Below are 21236 nucleotides of genomic sequence, written 5' to 3'. Positions count from 1 at the left end.
ACGCGCACAAAAGTAGTCTGAGATCATTAGTATCTGATATGGGTACTGCCGGGCCGGGGGCTAACTGGGGTTCCTCTTTCTCCCTCCAACCCTGTCTCTCCTGGTGCTACAGTACCTGCTGAGTGTTCTTGTTTGGTACTGTTATCAGTAGAAAATATTGCAGATTCTAGCTTGGAATCTGCGCTGGATTCAGTGGATTTCCCTGCTTTCTTTTGAGGCATGCTGTTAACATATTTTAGTAGTGTTTCTTTTTTATATTAACCCTAAAATGTTCGATAGTTGATGAAAATAACATATAGCACAGACTAGAGCTGTTCAGGAGCCGTATAGCCTTCCTCACTGCACAGATGTAACCCTTTGATGTATTTATCACGGGTGCAGACTCCTAAAAGAAGCATGTTCTGAGCACTGGAGCCAGACCTTCTGATCTTCTATTTTCAGAAGAGTCTCATGATACTTAGTGTCTTTTAAAGCTTCTCAGTCTCCTACAGTATTTGAAAACTTTTGCCTTTATTTGTATTGAGAGCCTAGATGTAATGATGGCATATATGTACTAATGACTAAATTAAAGCTAGCAAACTCCTCTAAAAACAAATTTTGAATCCAAGTTGCAAAATAATCAGAACTGCTTGGTCTATTCTGATATCTGTCAGTGAAACGAACTAGCATATGGTACTGAGCCCTTGGTTAAAAAACCCCCACACTTGTAAAAGGTCTCAGTACTGTTCACCGCTGGTGTTCTATATGTTCAGCAGTTTCAAAAGAGAACAGTACGGTGGATCAAACAGATATATATTCTTTTTATAAAGCTAGGTACTGTGTATTAAACGTCTTAAACGTAGGCTTTTATAACCATTTAATATTTATTAAAATGCTTTATAAAATCTAGATACAGAAAATGTTATTTCATAATGTATGTTTGTTTGTTTTTTTTACAGACGGGGGCCAAAAACAGAGAGCAGCACTGGCTGTAGGTAAGAATTATAACTTATCTATCACTGTGTAAGTCCATTGGTGGGGAGAGAATTGGCCAAGGGAACTAAAACTATAAGCTTTTAAAAGATAGCAAATGGAAGAAAATTGTTAAGCTAGCATTAATCGTATCTTGAAGGAAAAGCTCCAGCTGGCTACTTTAATTTTAGAAATGTACAAAGCTCATTGGGAATTGCTTAGATTTTCAACTAGAAAGGAATGCCTGAAGCTTATTCATGGTTGTTTGCAGTGCCATCTATTGCAACCATGTTGGTCGCAGGGCAGATGAAAGAATATCTTTTATTGGGCCAATTTCTGATGGTGGAAGATACAAGCTTTTGAGCTTCTTATCTTCCACCATCAGAAGCTGGTCCAATAAAAGATATTACCACACCTACCTTTTTTCTCTCACTTCTTTATTCATTGTCTTACTTTTAACCTTCAGAAGGTAGGACAGAGAGTGTATAAATATGCTTGATCTACTAATTTTTTTCATTGAGATTCACTTTATACAGTATCTTGCCAGGGAGAAAACAGATAAAGGAGTCTTTTGCTTCTGCGTTGCTCCTTCAACATCATAACAGTCTTCAACTTAATTAACTGTGAAGGAATAAGAAGATAACTTGAAGAAAGCTCATCGAAATGGCTTTCATTTAAAGAAACATGGGCTCTGAGCATGTAAATCATTGATAGCCTTTAAAAATGATAATGACCTTCAAGGGCAGTGTTTCTTAAACTCTTTGGAAGACCTACACAAAGAGAAAACTAATTGCTTCAGATCTTTGCTACACACTAAAGATGCTTAATGTGGCTACAGTTGCATCTGCTTTAGGATCTTTCCTAAACCAGATGGTTTACCTTCAAAACAAGCAACATCTTCTACCACCTTTTTTAAGATTCTGTGAAATGAGAAAGGGGTGTGCAGTATAAATACCCTATCTTTTAGCTTTTTGTCTTGCAGTCATATAAGGTAGCACATAGAGCATCATTGTATCGTACCTCCATGTTTATATGGTGTTGTGCCAACAGTGCTGGCTGTCTCTTAGCTAGAGATGCTGAAGAAGATACCACTGGCACCACACAGAAGAAAAATGAACCTTACATCTTAGTTTTGATGCATCATCAAGAAAGCGTTTGAATCAAGGGGAAAAATTACCTGCATCTGTCCTGTCTGATTAGCGTTGGGAGTAGCATCAAGAAGTCTCTTCATTGGCAATGAAGCTAACCCTCTTATTTAAGGAATAAGAATATAGGGGGATAGGAACATATTTTATGAGATTGTTCTATATAGAGAAGTGTGGCACTGAGGAATGTAGGTCATTTTCCCAATGTCACATGGGAAGTCTGTGGCAAAGCTGGGAATTGCCTCAATTGCCTGGGTCCTGGTCCAGTGCCTGAAGCATAAATCCATCTTTCCTTTCCATTCTTCAGCTTCGGTTAAGAGTTGTTACTAGTAACATTGTAAAAACAGAGTCACTAGTGAACTAATTGATTGGTACGCAGTGTAATATAGTAATGGTGAGGAATTTAACTGATTTTTAGTTAATTGCTTATTTCAAATGTTAAGTGTTCATCTCAGTTCCTGGGAGACTTCAGTTCAGTAATATGTGACCATGCAAGTAACGGAGTGTTCTCACCTCATATTTGGTAACTCCTCGATGCCTAGCTTCCAGCTCTTCTTTTTTTTTCGGTTGTTGACTTTTATAGTCTCTTCTCCCTTTGATGGAAAAGAGCTTTTTATGTATATACATCAAAAGGTGGTTAAACCTTTTTGTGTCTGCATACTTGTCTCATGTTTTTTTACAAGAAAGTGTGATATATCACGGATCCCTCTAAATCTAATTTTAAGTACTTTGTAGTAAGATTCCTGGCAGTTCTGATATTGGCTGTCTCCTCATTAAAAATCAGATATCCAAAGCAGGGAATATTTTCATAGTCTACAAGATCACAAGTAAGTGGAATTTAGGATTATGAGGAAATAGTAATGTATGTAGGTCAAGAGAACTTGTTCAATATTTGCTTTAGAATGTATACAGGGAGACATGAAGTCTTTTACAGAGGAAGAGTGTAAACTGCCCCCGTGGTAGTGACTTGGCACCGTTCAAGAACCAGACTCCTAGTAAGTGAGCTGCCATACCAAATAAAGAACAAAACCTCTCACAATATAATGTTCCAGGCCAATTCCTATAGTATTAGCCAATAACTATGTTCTTGTCAACTGAAGATAAGCAAGTGAAAGTGCCTATACTTGTTCTCGGCGATTATGATAGTGGGGAAAAACATGGCCTATGCAAGATCTAAATGTGAACATAAATTGGCTTCCTGAGAGTCGAAAGTATAAATATGAAAGTCCAAGTGTTAAAAATCTTTAGTGTTTTCATTTAATTCTACTCTTTTTCAAAGCTTTCATATATTTTAATCAATAAAACACTGGTTTCTTTTGAAGATATAGTCTTTCTTTTAGAGCTGCAACCCAAATTTAAAAAGTGAAGCACTGTTGGGCCAACATTGTAAAGGATGGCTGTTATCCTTCTAGCTTTGGCCCTATTTTATGGATGCAAAAAGTATGATCCTCAAAATCCTCATACTGAGTCCCCCAGAGATTTGTGGCAGCTATTTTAGTATTTGAAAATCTCCAATTTTGACTTTGGGAATGGAAGCAATATCATTCCAGGAGCCAAACGTAACCTGCTGCCTCTATCAACAGTTAACACAGCTGGAATCTATCATGATGTATTGACTCAGTCTCATCCAAATTCTGCCAAACAAATAGGACTGCACTTAGTAAGTATGCTGGAAATGGAGACCCCATACAGGTTAATCTGATGGACTTCCAATACCAAAATTGAACCACGCCTTTTCAGGTTCTTGGCTCTGAAGGCTACAGGATCTGAAGTGCTCTCTTGTCCTTGGAGCTGGCCTGTGTATTTCCTAGTTAACTCTCATAGGCTGATAGTTAAATGTATAGAAACACAACTTTATATCTTTCAAATACTGAGTGTATCTTCTTTATTGGCTGATATGCAAAACAAAATTTAGGACTAGGAGCTAGAATATGGAAATGAGGTATTTACATAATTAAATAGGTGGTTATCGATAATTATCACAGTCATGACTATTTTGATCTGTGATGGTTGATGGTTGGTTAAAGTGAACTAAAGGTTTTCATTTATTTTGAAGAATCTTCTCCTGTTTTTGCTTTAGTTTTATCTAATACTTTTTCTCTAGCTACAGTGCATAGAAACAACACATGGTTTGCAGATTGCAGGATTAGTGAGGCATTGTGGACAGAAACCTTCATGTACTTTCCACTGTTCCAATAACAATTTTTTTAACTGAGGCAATATGAATGTTTAGGTCACAATCTAGCGTCAGGATAGCTGGGCACTTAGATTGGCATTTGGGTGGGGAAATAAAGTTATTAAATGACTCCTCTCCTCTAGATAAGTGAAATTCACACTAAAAAATGCAATAAATCAATAAATAATAGATCTGAGTGAAAATATTTGAAATTTTTTCTGAATGATGTCTTGAGGAAAAAAGACTTAAGTTTGAAACTTTAAATGGATAAACCTATGATGTGAAAGTGTTAGATTTTTTTTAAAGGAGTGCTTAGTGCTCGATAAAGGTGCTAGACTGACAGCCCTGAAATAGAAAATCCTGTATTATTGCTGTAAAACACAATAAATATTCATAGCACTTTACAAAGAGAGTAAGACAATCCTTGCACTGAGAATTACAAGATTTAGCCACAGAAAAGGTAAGCACTCCCACCTCATCCTTTTTGAGAAGGTGTCACTTCTAAAAGTGAAGAAGGTATTCTTAATCACTTAATGTATGGCCTTTTGGCTAACACTATGTAGTATGAGCTCTATAACATTGGACACCCATCCCTTAGAAAATATACTAAACCCATCAATTTATTTCAAATAATCTACTGAACAGGCGTGAGGTAATGATTTCTCTCATTGGGTATTAACCTGATCTGGATCAAGGGTGAAGGTCTGTATCCCAGTCTAAATCACTGAGCTTTCCAAAGGACAATGTGAAATTTTTAATATGTCTTGCAGCTTTATTTATGTGAATTTCTTGATACCTATCCCATGGCTGTGTAAAATTTCTTCATTCTATTAGTGTTTTAAGTGTCTTTGAAAGGAAACAAATGTATTAATGTCACAAGGTGGTACCAGTGATTTGAGGATCTTGGCTGGCACAGTGTACTGTGCAGAAGAAGAGGAACTGCATGCCTAGGGATATGCAGAGAAAAATCTACTATGATAATTGTTTCTCTGATGTTGTGATGAGTATTTCCTCTGGTCTGCAAGGTCAAGTTGTAAATGAATGACCTCTCCAGGTGGAGATGTAGTACTACAAGATAATTTTTATTTGAAAGATTGAACCTGAAGGCACATACTGCTTGCACTTGAATGCAAATGTGCTGTAACTAAGACTGGTGGTATAATATTACTACTGTTTACACCGAGCATTGAACTCAACTTTGAAAAATTGTTTCCTCTTTTCCATTTATTCATTCTAAGAATTATTTAGATCTGTTATCTTTCAGTACAAACTGTTTAACTTAATAAGGACTGGCAAATAACTTTTTCATCTTAAAAAAAGTACAATTTAGAAATATTTTACGTAATCATGATGCAAATATAAAACTAAGTGCAAAATGTGTGCTTGGAACACCTAACCAACGGAGATCTGGAGGAAAGTTAGAGAGTACATCCTTTAGCTCGTGTCCTTATGAAAAGGAAAAGTATATTGTTAATAGTCAAGTCTGTCTTAACCCTGGATTTACATACTCCAAGATGAACTGCACCCAGTTTTTGGCTGTGGGCAAGTCAGTTTGTAAAGTGTAGTAATTATTCCAGAATAAAAGTGACTTCTATTCCTCAGTAGTGTCTACATGGTGAACTTTTCTTATTTTGCAGTATCTGTGCTAGCTAGTTTCCCTGTGTACATGAGGCCTTACAGTGGGCTCCCACTTCTCCAATTCTTGAAGAAAGTTCCACAGAATCTTTAGTGTCTGCACAGAATAAACCAGATTCAACTCAAGGTCTCATCAGTGATTCATACTCAAGAAATAACATGATATTCTATTTTTCTTTCAAAATGAAGAAGGAATCAGTCCTGCCAAAACTTTGAAACTATGATTTCAGGGAATCTAGGGGTTGCTTTGCTCACTAAGCCATTTTCTCTGGCAAAGATCCTGGGAAGAAAGGCCCATGATTTGAACTCCTACATTCTGCCACAGGAGAGACTATTGATACTACTATAAAAATATCACTCCCATCAAAATAGTTCCTTAAATAAAAACAAATGTTTTACTTTCCTCTAAAATTAGAAGGAAACTTACTCACAACTCAGATCTTGGTAAAGCACGGCTCCGCTGTGAGTCCTATAATCTCATGTCAACCTGCTTGTGAGGAACTCTCCAAGTAGATAACAATTTGAACAGAACATAAGAATGGCCGTACTTGGTCAGACCAAAGGTCCATCTAGCCCAGTATCCTGTCTTCTAACAGTGACCAATGCCAGGTGCCCCAGAGGGAATGAAAAGAATAGGTAATCATCAAGTTAACCATCCCCTGTCACCTATTCTCAGCTTCTGGCAAATAGAGGCTAGGGATGCCATTGATGGACCTGTCCTCCATGAATTTACCTAGTTCTTTTGTGAGCCCTATTCCATTACTGATCTAATTTCAGATAATGCAATATTTTTCTTGTCAAAGAACAATGCATAAACTGTTCTAACTGCAGAATTGAAGGGACACTTATGGAAAAACATTGTAGTTTAGTAGAATATTGTTCCAAGATAAAACTGGTCTGTGTGAAAACTATGATGTTCTTGTAGTGGCTCTTTTAAGAGCTACCACTAGATGTCAGTCATGGAAAAGAATACCAAAACTTAAATTCGATGGTGAGAATGTTAAGCAGTAGAATATGCTCTAGTAATTTGTGTATTAAATAGCTAAAGCATAAATAGATTTCTGAGTTGCTCATATGAAATTCATGGTAGTTTCTATTCTTTAATCTGAATCATGCATTGAAATAAGTAAATGTCCATGTTTCTAAATTTGCATCTTTTCCATGTTAAAAAATAAAAATTCCACAAGAGCTGTTCTGTCATTGGATTTTAAACCTGCATCTCTGTTGTTGAGTTGTTATGCAGTCTAAATTAATAGTATCTATAAACATTAGTAGGGCTCTGTTTTTTTCCACTCAATCTACAAGTTGAGCATTCTCAATGAGCAGTTGAGCAGATTGTTTATAAGCTTGTAGAAGTGTCTGAATAGCTGCTAGATGTTCAACTAAAAATCTGTTGGAATAATCCTTTCCAAGCTGGACGTTAAAGTTTGTTTGTACAATGCAGTCCCTGAGTTATAACGTTAGATCCTTAGTTCCCTTAGGTGAACCTCCTTAGGTAACATCTGTAATACTAGTATTGAGCGTGTTTGAGTAGATGGAGATGGTTACATTTTTTAGTATTTCTGTTCCTTCATATGGCTCCTTTGGAGGGGGAAAAAATAACTATGGAAATGGGACAGTAATGTGGACTGCATTTAGAGCCAAGTAAAATATTAAGATCTTTCTGGACCCTTTCTGTGAAAGGATTAACTCTCTAGTATCATTGCTTACAAACCTCTCTGCATTCCTGGAGCCTGCCATCAGCCTTGAAAGCTGAATGTAGCTAGCTCCTCTGAATTCCACAATATCGATGGTGAAGCTTCAGAGTATAACCTCAACTTCCCATTTCCTCTTCCCTCCTAATCACAAACTGTATATTTCATGAGGAAAGAGAGCAAATAATTCAAACCAATTGGGAAGCTACTTTCTGAGGTCATGCTCAGGCCATTAGCTGACTAATCTAATTCTGGGACATTATATATTCAGAAAATAACTGTTATTCATTAAGCAGTGAAGAGCTGGCTATCTATTTGTGATACATTTTAATAAAAACATGTTCAGTGTGCCTTAAAAGACAGAGTTGCCAAACTGATTTCCAGCTGGACTCTTGTCTGTCAATCTCTGCCTTTTTATTGTAATATGGGTGGTCTGTCAGGTATGTGATGTTGTGGAATGTGTCTGTCTTTCCAACTGATAGACTGCTGTTTTTTCCAGAGGCCAAACAAACAGCATGATGAAGGGATTCTTTCTCAGTTACAAATGCTTGCCTGACTTAATGTCCATAGGATCCAGTTCCCAACAAAGAAAATAAATTTTTAATGTTTTTAATGGTATGTATTCTTGCATGTCTAAGGGTTGGGAGAGGAATCTCAACTAGAATACAGTTGACCTTAAATATATTGAACATTACTATTGATTTTAAACATCATAGCTGTCAGTGTTAATGTGCATTTAAATGCAAATAATAAACCATCACAGGAATATTGTAGAGGAAAAACAGAAAATACTAAAAAGATGAGTTGATTTATTCTTTAAACAAACCGCCTCATTGATTACAAATATATCTTCCTGTATTTGTACATTATCTGAGTTAAAAGCATGGCAGTTTTGTACCTCACATCTTTTACATTTGGCACAATTCTTCATTCTCCTGTTTTCTTACATAAATACTAAAAAGGGGTTTATCATTCACTGAGCATATATTTTGTTGTTCACCAGTTGGGAGCAACGTACTTTAATGTACAGTTCCCCTCAGGGAATCGGTCTGTAGTGCTTGGGAATTTGGTTACATCGTGTACTTGTATTAAATTTCTTCTGGATTCAGTAAAAAACTGAAATCTGTCAGGGGTGTTTTCAGCATGAAGGGCATGCGTGCGAGTGTTGTTTTGAAAATATGCCTTTGCTTTCCGCTTGTCTGATCTTGACACTGCACTCAGCATCATACAGCCCCGTAAGGCTGTAATTGGCCAAATCATTGTAATCAAATGTGACATTCCATATGTCTTATTTTCTGAAAGTAGGTCAAGTTTGAAACCATTCTCTTAGCTAGCCCTTCTGTTTCCCACAACCTGTTCCACATGGCCTGAGCATTGGCAAAAATACCTTGAGTGCCAGGAGGGATTATGGGCAGCTTCACAGGGATAAGTCAGAGTTTTGTGGACTGAGTGATTAGTAGTAGCATTTATTTTCTCTCTAGCTTTATCTTGCTAGCTTTGTGGTAACAGAAAAAAGTACAGGAGAATCTCAGAGTTACAAATACCTCAGGAATGGAGGTTGTTTGTAACTGAAATATTCATAACTCTGAACAAAACATTATGGTTGTTCTTTCCAAAGTTTACAACTGAACATTGTCTTAATACAGCTTTGAAACTTTACTATGCAGAAGAAAAATGCTGCTTTTGACCATCTTAATTTAAATGAAACAAGCACAGAAACAGTTTCCTTACCGTGTCAAATCTTTTTTAAACTTTCCCTTTATATTTTTAGTAGTTTACATTTATCACAGTACTGTACTTCATTCCCTCCCCCCCAGCCTCTTTTTGTGTGTATCTTGTCTCTGCTGATGGTGTACTTCCAGTTCCAAATGAGGTGTGTGGTTGACTGGTCAGTTCATAACTCTGCTGTTCTTTACTCTGAGTTTCTACAGTAATGCTGAGGAGTTCTTAAAAAAAATAAGAACTTCAGTTTTCACTAATATTGAGTTAAGTTTGTAAATAAGTAAAAGTAACTGGAAGTAGACAGCTAGAGGTGTGAGGCAAGAGAGAAGTTGTCATCTTGGTTGCTGTCTGACTCCTTACTGGAACAGTATAGGGCTCAGAGGGAAGCTGGAGGTGAACACCCCAGTGATTCAGGGGATTGGGCATGATCATGAATGGGAAATGAATGCAACAGTGCTTTACAACATATTCAGTTGATGGGGAACCCCAACAACAGACCTGCTTGCTACTTACCAGAACAAGAAATGTCCCTGCTACTGCTCCAGAGCTAGACTGGGGAAACAGTTCCTAAGAGATACTTTCCTCCTTCAGTGGGGCAGAGAGCTGCTATATGCTTTTCCTCCATTCCCTCTGATATCAAAGGTCCTATTAATAATTCAGGAAAAGTCAAGAGTTATACTGATATGCACCCACATTGCCGAGATAAATGTGGTACCCATGCATGACATAGCTAGCAATGTGTCCTCCAATTCTTCTTCAACCCATTCCTCACCTACTCTCCGTAAATGATAGACAGATCCATCATCCCAACTTACAGATCCTCCGGCTTCAGGCTTGGCTCCTTGTGGTTCCCACACAGAGAGAGCTGCTGCTCCAAGGAGGTGAGGGAAGTGTTACTACGCTGCAGAAAATCTGGGACTCATCGCACTTGTCTGCAAAAGTGGAAACAATTCCAAATTTGGTGGAGTTCCAAACAAGTTTCTCTGACATCTTCCTCCTTTCCCTTGATCCTAAATTATATACTAGATGTTAAAAGGGCTGGTCTCTCTCTTAGCTCACTCCAAGTGCATTTTGGGACATAACGGCCTTCTACCAGCAGGTGGATGGATATTTGGTATTCACCCATCCAACAACATGAAGATTGCTCAGGAGCATAGGAAAACTATTCCCGTACATCAAACACCCAACTCCAACATGGGACCTCAGTCTAGTTCTAAAGACCCTAACTAGACCACCCTTTGAACACCTGCGATCAGAGGTGTGGGGGAGCAGATATACCTACAGTGTAGCAGCCATAGGGACACACATCTCGAAGAACCATCGTTACTGCAAAAGGTGAGTAATTTCTTCTTATCCTATTCACTTCCACACACATCTCCCTTCCTTCAAAAGCCTATTACAAAAAGTGCCCTTGTTACTTCATCTAGGAGCCATAGAAGAGATTCCACAGAAATATGGAAAAGTTTTTACTCCATAAGTACTTTCCTCCAAAGTACAAACAGGGAGTCTTTTGTCCTGTCTTAGACTTTGAAGAGACTGAACAACTGTACATACCACCTCGGATTCAAGATGGTAGCAGTTGCCTCAATCTTTCTATTCCTGTCAGGTTCAAGACTAATTTGTGGCTCTCGAAGGATGCTTGCTACCATGTAGCCATCCATCCAGCCCACCATGGGTGGTATTGTGAAGTCAAATCATTACCAGTACAAGGCACTGCCATTTGGATTCTCCACAGCACAGAGTGTCTTCATGAAATGCCTTGCTGTGGTAGCAGTCTGCATTTGCCCATACTTGGATGACTGACAGATGACAGGTACATCATAGTGGGAGGCAGTAACAAACCTGTAATGTGCTGTACCCCTTTTCACCCAGCTGGGCTTTCTAGAGAATTGAAAATAATCATTTACCCCAGTACATATGATAGAGTTCATAGGATCCTTGTTTGACTCCAGGTCTGAGAGAGAATACCTGCCCAAGGACAGATTCCAGTCACTACAAGCTTTCACTCATGCTCTGGTTATCATGACCAGCTATGACAATATGAATATATCTTGCAGTGCTAGGCCACATGCTGGCATTCATGTACATGATTTGATGCCACCTGCCAGACTTTCAGCACTGACTCAGACCAGTCTGTTATCTGGGGAAACGTCAGACAGACTAGAGGGGCTTAATACCACAACATATTATTGCAGAGCTGGCTTAGAACCCAAGGGACAGGCTGGAGAGCTCATTTGGAGCACATACAGATTCAAGGAACTTGTTCCCCAAACCACTTGATTAGTTCAGAGCCATCAGACTAGGCTATATGACATCCTTCCATGTCCTCAAAAACTTGGTGTTGCAGATCTTCGCACACAGTATGATAGTTATGCTATACATTCACAGTCCCGAAACTGAGACCTAAGCTTGTTGGAAGTGGTACACTATGACTGTCCCCTTTAAGGAGTAGTGGAACCCAGGGCCAGCTAATCTCCGTTTCCATAATATATAGCCCCTTTATAGAAACAGAGGTCTGCTTCAAGGGAGCAGCAGACTAGCTGGAGAGTGGGGAGGTGTTAATCATGTAGCTACTTCCTTTAATATACAACCCAGCTGTTAGGTGACTCCCAGGAGGAGAAAGAAGGCAGACAGCGTGGAGAGGACAATTGCAGTGGAGCACTGAGTCAGGAGAGAGGCTCCCTGGGACGGAACCCTGCTAGAATCACAATACAGCCCAAGTTGGAGGGCCGTGGGTCTTCTGAATCCGGGGAAGGAGTTGAGATCAGCACATGAGACTAAGAAAGACTTCTCAGAGTTTCCAGGGACTGCAGTGGGACTGGCAGAGCTCTCTGGCTAAGAGGGAACTGGAGGGGACTTGGGAATAAGAGCAGCGTGGAGCTCAAGTTGCCTGGTGCCCAAATAAGGATCAGAGACCCATTTTCAATAGAAGACACCTTGCCAGATGGCATCTCAGCTGAGGAAAAGAAAGAGTTGGTTGAACTGTCATATGATGATGGACCCAAGCTCAAATTCAACAAAGTGCAGCTCAGCCACTTTTGCTTAGAACGAGAGGAGTTAGCCTGATAAGGACAGAGCTCTGAAACTTTTGATGCCTTTCAGCACTACATAGCTCTGGAAGACTGGCTTTTCTGCAATTGCTATTTTAAAAAAAGTACAGTTCAGTGATGACAGATGGTATCTCTTATGGATAGGCCTGGCAGAATTCAATTTTAATTTTTTTAAAATGTTGATGGGTAATATGGTTTTATTTTTAAGCTCTTTTCAATTTTTATCAGTTAAAATGTTCTGAGTTGTTCAAAATTATGGGTTCAAAACCTTTTTTTCCTTTTCCTTTTTATCAATTTTATATTTTCAAATTTGTGGGAGATTATGGGTGAGTCAGACGATTGATTAATGAAGACTGATGTTGAGATTCAAAAAGTGAAATCTTTGCAACCTTTAAAACACAAGTTGTCAGCATCGCATGTCTATATACCTTTAAATCAAACTAAATTCTCAAGTAGTGTTTTTTCTAACTTCACCTATCTGTAAATTTCAGTTATCATCGATGGAATTTTTTTTGTTGGTTTGTGAATGTATGGTGAAATCAATATTTACTGACATTTACTGATAATCTAATCTTTCCAAATATACATCCTGTTTCAGAGTGACCAGTACTGGCTTGGCTAAAGTTTGATTACAGATATTATGAACAGTTAGAACTTCAGGAATTTGAAACCTTCTTGGCCTGCTGTTCCTTCGTCCTGGAAGTATCGACAAGAGTCTGGTCCAAAAGGCTTCAACCTCGATTGACCCATTTGGAAGTCTCACATGAGCATCAGACTCTGCCTTTGTACCAGTCAGAGTGAAAGCCTTGGCACTGTCTTGATAATCAGTGTGTCTGCAATCAGTATTTGAACTGAGCATGTAATTACAGCATTTTTGGGCACTTAAATTGGGTGCAGCCTTTTCTTTTGAAAGCTGAATACAGTATATTTTTTTCACTTTGTTGTATGATGGTAAGGCTTTCTTTTTTTTCTTCAGAATACATAGCTATTTGGGTCTTTGTCTAAATTATTTATATTAGGGCTGTTGGTACTCCTGTAAATTCCAAGCTCCTATCTTTGTTCATATGACAGGCACACAGTTATTAAAAATCAAATTAGCCTTTCCTGTGTATTGAAGTATATTAGTTTTCCCCCCTTTTTTATACTATATTATCAGTGCATTGAAAATTAGATGATCAGGAAATATTCTGAACATTAGCTCGGTGGCTTAAGTTTTTGAGAATTCGAAGAGTGGAGTTGTGGTCGTAATCCACTCTTATGAAACTCCAGAAAGCATTACTTTCTTTCAAGAGGCCAGACTTCATATACTGTGAAAACTTTTGGAAGCCTTGAGTACTTTACATTTTGTTCTGAAACTAGCTAGCAAAACCAAATATTTTCTAATTTGACTTTGTCTTGTTTGCTTCTTCCTAACCATTTTTCATTTAGTTGATACTATTTAGTGTCTAAATAACGAACATTTGTTCCCAAGCCTATCTGTCTTCTAATTTTAGACTGAAATTGAAAATATATATAGTTTTAGGCCTTTCATAAGGAATCATGGTTGTCTGAGAAAACGCTATATAAAGATTTTTTTCTGCTGATAGTTAAAATATATCTTGTAAACACTCTATTTGCTCATGAATTCATTGTCTGAGAAGTCTGCTCACCTTTAAATTCTAACTGGCACAAAGTGACAAGTCCAGGCATCATTGTATTTGTGCAGCACATTACTTCTGGCTATATTTGCTCAGAATAGAAATTGAGAAAGACAAATGAATTTCTTATGTGTGCTTCTCTTTTGTGAGAAAAGTGCACTAAGCAGTTTACCTTTAGGTAATCGCATTTCTGTTTATAAATCCAGCATGTATTCTGTGGTATTTCACCATAGGGCTTCAATGAAGCATGGAACAGTTTTATTTGTTAACCTTATTACTAGAAAAGAAACTTGGAATAGTAGATTCCTGCAGGAAATGAAAATCTATTGTATGAAGACATTTGTGACTGAGGAGTTGTTAGGCACAAAACTGTATTTCCCCTCTAGCTTATTTTAGGGGGAGAAAGGGATTTTATTGAATAGTCCACAATTTTTAAAACTGCTCTCAGATGATGGCTATAGATTTTTCCTAGAATATTTTATCTTCTTCTCAACCCAGCAGTGCACTCTCACAGACCCACTTAATCTGACCATGTGGTTGCAACAATGGCAGAAAATTCCTGCGTCTGTAACTAATGTCTGGCCCAAAACAAAAGTCAGAAAACAAAAATATATATAATTTTAGAATGGAAAATATTGGAGGGAACTTTTGGGCAGCTCAAGGATGTGCATAAGGATATTTATTATGTATAGTGAAACCTAAATATTTGTTTCTCTTTGAGCAGGTAACAAAAGTGTCCTAAGTTATGCAGCAACATAAGCATTTGAGAGGAGAGATAATTGTTTAACTAAGGCACTAGATTGGGATTCAGAAGATGATCTGAATTTTACTTCTGGCTCCGCTACAAACTTTCTGTATGACAATCGGAAGTTACACTTTGTCTTAATTCCCCATCTGAAACTCTAAGGATGAATTCATTTTATTTCTGGTGCTCATCGCTGTAGTATTTGAGCACTTCTCAAACAATGAATATGTACTCAGAATACACTTGTGAGGTAAGCGTTAGTTATCCCCATTTTACTTCCCTGCCTCACAAGTGGGTTTTGAGGAAAAAGTCAAAAATTTGTGACAGGCTCAGATGTTCTGGCAAGGAGCATTGTGAAAGTTTGTGTATTTTTAGGAAAAATTCAATCTGTCTGAACAACTCCTCAAAACATGAGTCTAACTACATTGCTGAAATAGCAAGGTCAAGCTTTTCCTAAACAAGTGCTTAAAGTTAGGCTTCTGAGTCCATATTTAGGCAGCTAAATAAGTGACTGACTTTCAGAAGTGTCAGTAAGTGCTTGTGTTTACTTTTGTAGCTATCAAGTTTGTGTTTCTTTGAAATGTAGCAAATTCTAATGAGATATTAACCAGTAGGAAACCATTTGTAGTGATATTTATAGAGACCTCTGTGACCTTTCAGTAAGCTGGGAAATAAATTAATCTATAGTAACAAGCTTTTGAGAGCCAAAAATACCAAAAATTACCTTGGGTTGGGGGTATTTTAACCTACTAAAATACATAATTCATTATTGTCTTAACTTCAGACCCTGTTCTTGGTGGGCTGGGGAAGTGCTGGGAGACCGGGTTAGTTGTAGGTTCTCCTGCAAAATAGTTTTTTAGGCTGTAGGGCTGGGTTTCGAGTATATTTAGCTGCTGTTTTATCTTAGTCTTTATTTCTCAATTTTATATTTGTTGGTAAGCATTGCAAACCTTTTATGCAGTAGCCAGACAAACAGAGGAGCATACAGCTTGTCAGGAGAGTGTAGACTCTGAAGTTTTGTTTTGTTTTTAAATGTTAGGGAGGTCCATCATGGTCAGTTGGCTTACATTTTAGGGTGCCTTGATAAGAAAAAGGGCTAGAGGCTTACCTTTTAAATTGTTTTAAAATTTGCTGGAACCGTATGGACCATTCTTATGTGCTTAATTCTCCAATGAGTAATTTCACAAATGTATTTCCCAGCCTCCTTAGACTCATATACTTTAAAGCCAGAAGGGACCATCATGATCATCTACTCTGACCTCCTGCATACGGCAGGCCATGGAACCTCATCCATCCACTCCTGTACTAGACTCGTAACCTCTGGCTGAGTTACTAAAGTCCTCAAATCATGCTTTAAAGACTTCAAGTTACCACCATTTACGCTAGTTTAAACTTGCAAGTGACCTGTGTCCCATGCTGTAGAGGAAGGCAAAAAAAAACCCCAGGGTTTCTGCCAATCTAACTATGGGGAAAATTCCTTCCCGACCCCAGATATGGCAGTTAGTTGGACCCTGAATATTTTGGCAAGACCCAACAAGAAAACACCTGGGAAAGAATCCTCTGTAGCCAGGGTTCTCAACCTTTTTCTCTCTGAGGCCCCCCTCAACATGCTATAAAAATGCCAGGGTCAAGCGGGGGTTTCTTGGGGCAGGGGCCATGGGCATATAGGGGTAGTTTGACTTCTATTTTGGGGGAGCAGGGGCCAGCAGGGCTTGAGCCACCTGCACATGGTGGGGTCCAGGGAGGGAGTGCCACCTCCACCCCCTGGGTGGGGAGGGCACATAAGCAAAAATGATAACTCAAAGGTGGGGGGCTTAACTCAAAAAGAAGTTTGAAAACAGCTTAGAGTGCAGGGAGGAGGTAGCTAGGGGCTTTGTGCAGAGAGGGAGTGGCTGTGTGTGCAAGGAGGGCAGTACTAGGGGCTGTGTGTGGGTAGGGGGCAGCTCAGGGTGTAGAGAGGATGTAGCTCAGGGTATAGGGAGAGGGGTATTAGGGGCTGTGCACTGGGAGGACTCGTGTGGTCCTTGTTCCCTGAGGGGTCTGCTGGGTCTCCCCACCCAGGCGGGCTCTTACTGGCTGCCTCTGTGGGAGCAAAGAGGGCTGGAAGCTGGGGGGCACCAGCAGGAGAGGAGGGAACACTGCCGCTACCTCCTCCATGGCACCAGCCAGAGCAGCAGCTGCCCTGTGCTGCCCAGCTCCGGCTTCCTGCCTCTGACCTGGCCAGGGGGTGAGAAGAGGAGCTTGTGGTGGGGAGGTGTGGAGCTGCCACCTGGAATACTGTGCTCTTGTGCTGCAGTTTTTGAGGGGGCAATGCCCTCCATGTCCCCAACTCTGCCCATGGGCTCAGGGCTTCAGCCGCACAGGGAGCACCAGGGCTCAACTCCAGGATTCAGCCCCCTGGGGAAGGCACCCAGAGTTTGGGACTTCAGCCTCCGGGGGGGGGCACCAGGGATTGGGGCCTCAGCCCCCGGGGAGGGAACCCGGGGTCGGGGCTTCAGCCCCGAGCCACCCAGCTTCAGCCCCATGGGGGGTGCAGAGGATTGGGGCTTCAGCCCCCTGGAGGGCACAGGGAATTGAGGCTTTAGCCCCGTGGCAGGCACTGCGGATTGGGGCTTTAGCCGCAGGGCCCCGTGGACTCCCCGGTTGAGAACCGCTGCTTTGTAGTACTCAGAGGTCTTTCCATATAGTATCCCATCGCTAGCCATTGGGATATTTGCTACTAGCAATCACAGATTATCCACATGCCATTGTAGGCAGTCTAATCATAACATCCCCTGTATAAACTGATCAAGCTCAGTCTTGAAGCCAGCTGGGTTTTTTGTCCCCTATTGCTCCCCTTATTGGTCTTGGGTACTATATCTTGCAGAGATCTTAAAAATAAACTTCATTTGGAGTTTTTAAGATAAGCTGTATTTTGATATGAAGTATATGGCACAAAGGATAAGTAGAATTTTCAAAAGATTATTATTAGCTATTCGACTTCTCAGGTTCCATATTGCAAAGTCTTTCAAAATCTGAGATGCATGTGACCTATTTTTGAGGACTTTAGAGAGCAGCTAAAATTGGGCAGCATGTATAAATCTTAGTTATGGGGAGAGATTTTTCTCATTACTGTCCAACAATTTCATAATTGCCTGCCTTTTGTCTGACTTTATTGTAAACGGCTTCTGAGCTGCTTTGTTACCTCTAAATAAACAAAACACTGTAAATAGAGCTTGTAGAAAACACCTATGTCCGTCCGCTTGTTTTGGATCAATTTCCCCGCACTGCTTCTCACATCATATGATGCATTATAGGCTACTATCTAATCGGATGGATAGGAGTAGTGGGCCTGTTTCCAGTGTCTTTAGTTGACTTCTTTCCAAATTACACAAATTCCTTATCCTGATTCCAAGCACTATGAGATCCAACGGCTTGCTTATCTTACTGGCCGCTGCTTCAGTCGTGTACTCCACAAGTCACTAATAATTCAGAGTGAATGGTCTTATGCTCTCCTTCTCCAAATAAACATTGCTGCCATGGTTAAAGAAATCAAAGCACCTTAATAAAAACACTGGAGTTGTGTGATTTTTATACAAGTGCATTCACTGAATTGCAGATCAATAAACTTCCTTCTTGGCTCCTTCCATTTGAACCCATAAGTCAAACTATTGATCTGGCCTTAGTTTAACATTTTTATTTTTTAAGTGCTTGAAATCCACATCTCACATTTTTTAGTTTAGTGAAGCTTCTGAAATGGGATAGTTCTAGTAGTAAGTATTTGCATTTGGGCCTTGTAGCAGCAGCATTGTTAAAGCACCCCATTGAGTTTAGGTTGGCTCATGCTCATTGCTGTTCTCCAGATCTTGCCAAAGCATGTTTGCAGGCTGGTGGTGGTGAACTATATGTTGGTCTTAGAACTACTGATGTGCACTGAAAATGCCGCCCTTTCAAGATGTGCCATTCTGGCATTCCTACTTAAGCATTTAATTATTTCTAAAATTTGCTGGTAATGTTTGAGATTTCATCATGTGGATTTATGTCTCAACTAGATGAATCTAATGAACCACAATTAATCTTTCTTTCACTCTGTTTTAGCTAATATGCAGCAGAAAAGCATAAGAAGAATCTTTCAGATCTGATTAGCTCATATTTTGGGGGAATAAAGTTTAACTTATTTGGCTTATCAATTTAACTTCAGTTTGGGGGAGAGGGGGAATTGTCCTTTGCTACAGACTACTCCTACCAGATTTCTAGCCAGAATTGCGTTTCTTCTGGATTTTAGGAGGAGGAAGAAAATTGTATTTATAATGGACACCATGATTCCACCTAGTCTGTGATATAGTTGTGACCACCCCATGGGACACTGCAAATCACACACTACTCAGCATTAGGCAACAACAATGCTAGAATTAGTCCTTGCTCTTCTATAGTTGGATACAAATGTTTGTCATCATTTGGATACAGATAATGGCAGAATTTAGGGTTTTTTTGTATAATTGCCACCTTGTTTTTCATTAACCACTTCTTTCTGAGACTGGACAGGTGAAATGGCACTTGCAGAAAGTGCGTGTTATCCCTGTCCAAGCCACAAGTTGGTGTATCAGCACATGTGTGAAACCACAAAGGATCCAGACATCAATGGACCCCATTCCTCTGCTTAAAAAAAGGAAACTATTACTGGAACTAAACAATGTTGCCATTTTTATTTTTAGGTTTGCTGGCATGGGTAATCTCATTAAAGTGCTAACCAGGGACATAGACCACAATGCAGCACATTTTTTCTTGGATTTTGAAAGTAAGTCGTTCAGCCCTTCACAGCTGGTGCGTTTAAAATGGTAACAGTAGGATTGCGTGTGCTCTCCACCACAGTGAAGGCAAAGGGAACATCAGTTGCAAAAGCACAATCTGAGAAAGGGTTGCATGTTTTGTTTTGTTTTTTCAGTAGAGCCAAGCCACCATCATGCTACTGTGTAATTCTTGATTTTCATGTGCTTAATTTTGCATTTGTGCATTTTGGGTCTCTCTGGTCAGTGATGTCCTTTCATCTGCCTGCAAATCAACTAGCCATACAATGAAAAATTATCAGTGTGCCTTAGTGAAATGTACAGACTTGTATGAAGGAACAGTAAAATCCCTGTCTGATTCCAACTTGTTCATTCATAGCAGGGCTAGTATTGCTTTTACCCAGGATTTAAAGTCATGAATGGAAGTGAATTTGGGAGTCGCACCTGTTAATTTTCAGATGCATTGCCTAAAGATCACAGGATCTCTAGGATTACATATGGTACTGTGTTGTTTTTTGTACACATTAAACTGAAATGAAAAAAGTGTCCGGATGCAGCTTTCTGTGATGTTTCTCCTTTGACAAAATTGTAAAGGGAAAAAAATAAAGCTCTCCACCCCTCCACACCATCAAATACAGTCTGAGTCAACATTAACATAGTAGCCGTGCTGCATATAGGATACTTATCTTTGAAGGCACAGACTCTTGCTCAGGACACTGGCTCAGTGAGATGGAATTTATTCACTTATAAGGCCTTCAGTTGGAGCTCTTCTTCTTTCTCACAGGAGAGACTATGAAGATGTGGGTGACACATGTCTGTCACTTTTTACAGGAAATCCACATCCTTGGAGGTGGGGATCACACTCCACCAGCATGCACCATAGCAGGAGCCTGAAGGATGATTTTATGTCCGATGGAACTGTTTGGACTTTTCCCCCACCACCACCACCTTCATTCTACTATATTTGGGCTGTTCCTTCTTATAAAGGGATATTCTTTTTCTCTCATTCTTGTCTCGACAGGTACCTTAACATGGGGAACCTTCTTAAAGTTTTGACATGCACAGACCTTGAGCAGGGGCCAAATTTTTTCCTTGATTTTGAAAGTGAGAAGATGATTTTATATATCTATTTCTCTTTGCCTGCAGTAGACTGCATTTATGTCTCATTCTAAACGTATGTCTTCACTTTCCCATCCTTCTAACTACTTTGCATGACCGAGTTATGAATACTTTTGTGAACAGTTGGAAAGTAAAATAATTGTCCATATCCCATTATATTTATATTAACAAAGGTAAGCTTGTATTTAAAAAAAAAAAAAAAAAAAAAAAAAAGGGAAGCCAGAAGTGAGTTTGTATTAGGTAATGCTTTGTATATTACATTATCTATAGGGATCTGATATGCTTTTGTGCCTTTTCCAGATATTAATACAGTTTAAATAAAATATCTGCCCCTTATGTTATGCCTTGTAAATTTGAGACTTCACTAATTGCAAAACAGCTGAAGAGCCTGCACATATAATGGTCCATTCATCCCTTTTAAAAAAAAACCAAAACCCTTTAAGTACATAGAGGTAAATAATTCTCTCAAAATGTCATAACTTAAAATGAATTATAGAATGACTTGCCAAAACTTGCTTACAGATTCCAGAACTAGAATACTAATGTGAATCCTCTCTTCCACGCTATACCAATATACACTGAAACAATCATTGGTA

The 21236-nt window shown here is 39.3% G+C and overlaps 1 protein-coding gene across 6 annotated transcripts in view; it reads left to right on the top strand.

Annotated features, from left to right (window-relative positions):
• FAM49B (family with sequence similarity 49 member B) overlaps window positions 1–21236 on the top strand; it is a 148803-nt gene that overhangs the window by 87566 nt on the left and 40001 nt on the right. For 2 of the 6 annotated variants that reach the window (XM_030553826.1, XM_030553825.1), the window contains exons 3-4: window positions 939–974; window positions 20543–20625. In XM_030553826.1, coding sequence (XP_030409686.1) covers window positions 20553–20625 — 73 coding nt within the window. In that variant the 5' untranslated portion in view covers window positions 939–974; window positions 20543–20552. Of the gene's footprint in view, window positions 1–938; window positions 975–19449; window positions 19533–20542; window positions 20626–21236 lie in introns of those variants that run through there. The other 4 variants (XM_030553831.1, XM_030553830.1, XM_030553828.1 and 1 more) reach the window with 3 other exon arrangements.

The sequence above is a fragment of the Gopherus evgoodei genome, chromosome 2 (genome assembly GCF_007399415.2).
Source record: "Gopherus evgoodei ecotype Sinaloan lineage chromosome 2, rGopEvg1_v1.p, whole genome shotgun sequence".
Lineage (NCBI taxonomy): Eukaryota > Metazoa > Chordata > Testudines > Testudinidae > Gopherus > Gopherus evgoodei.
This window is presented reverse-complemented; position numbering and strand designations above follow the sequence as displayed.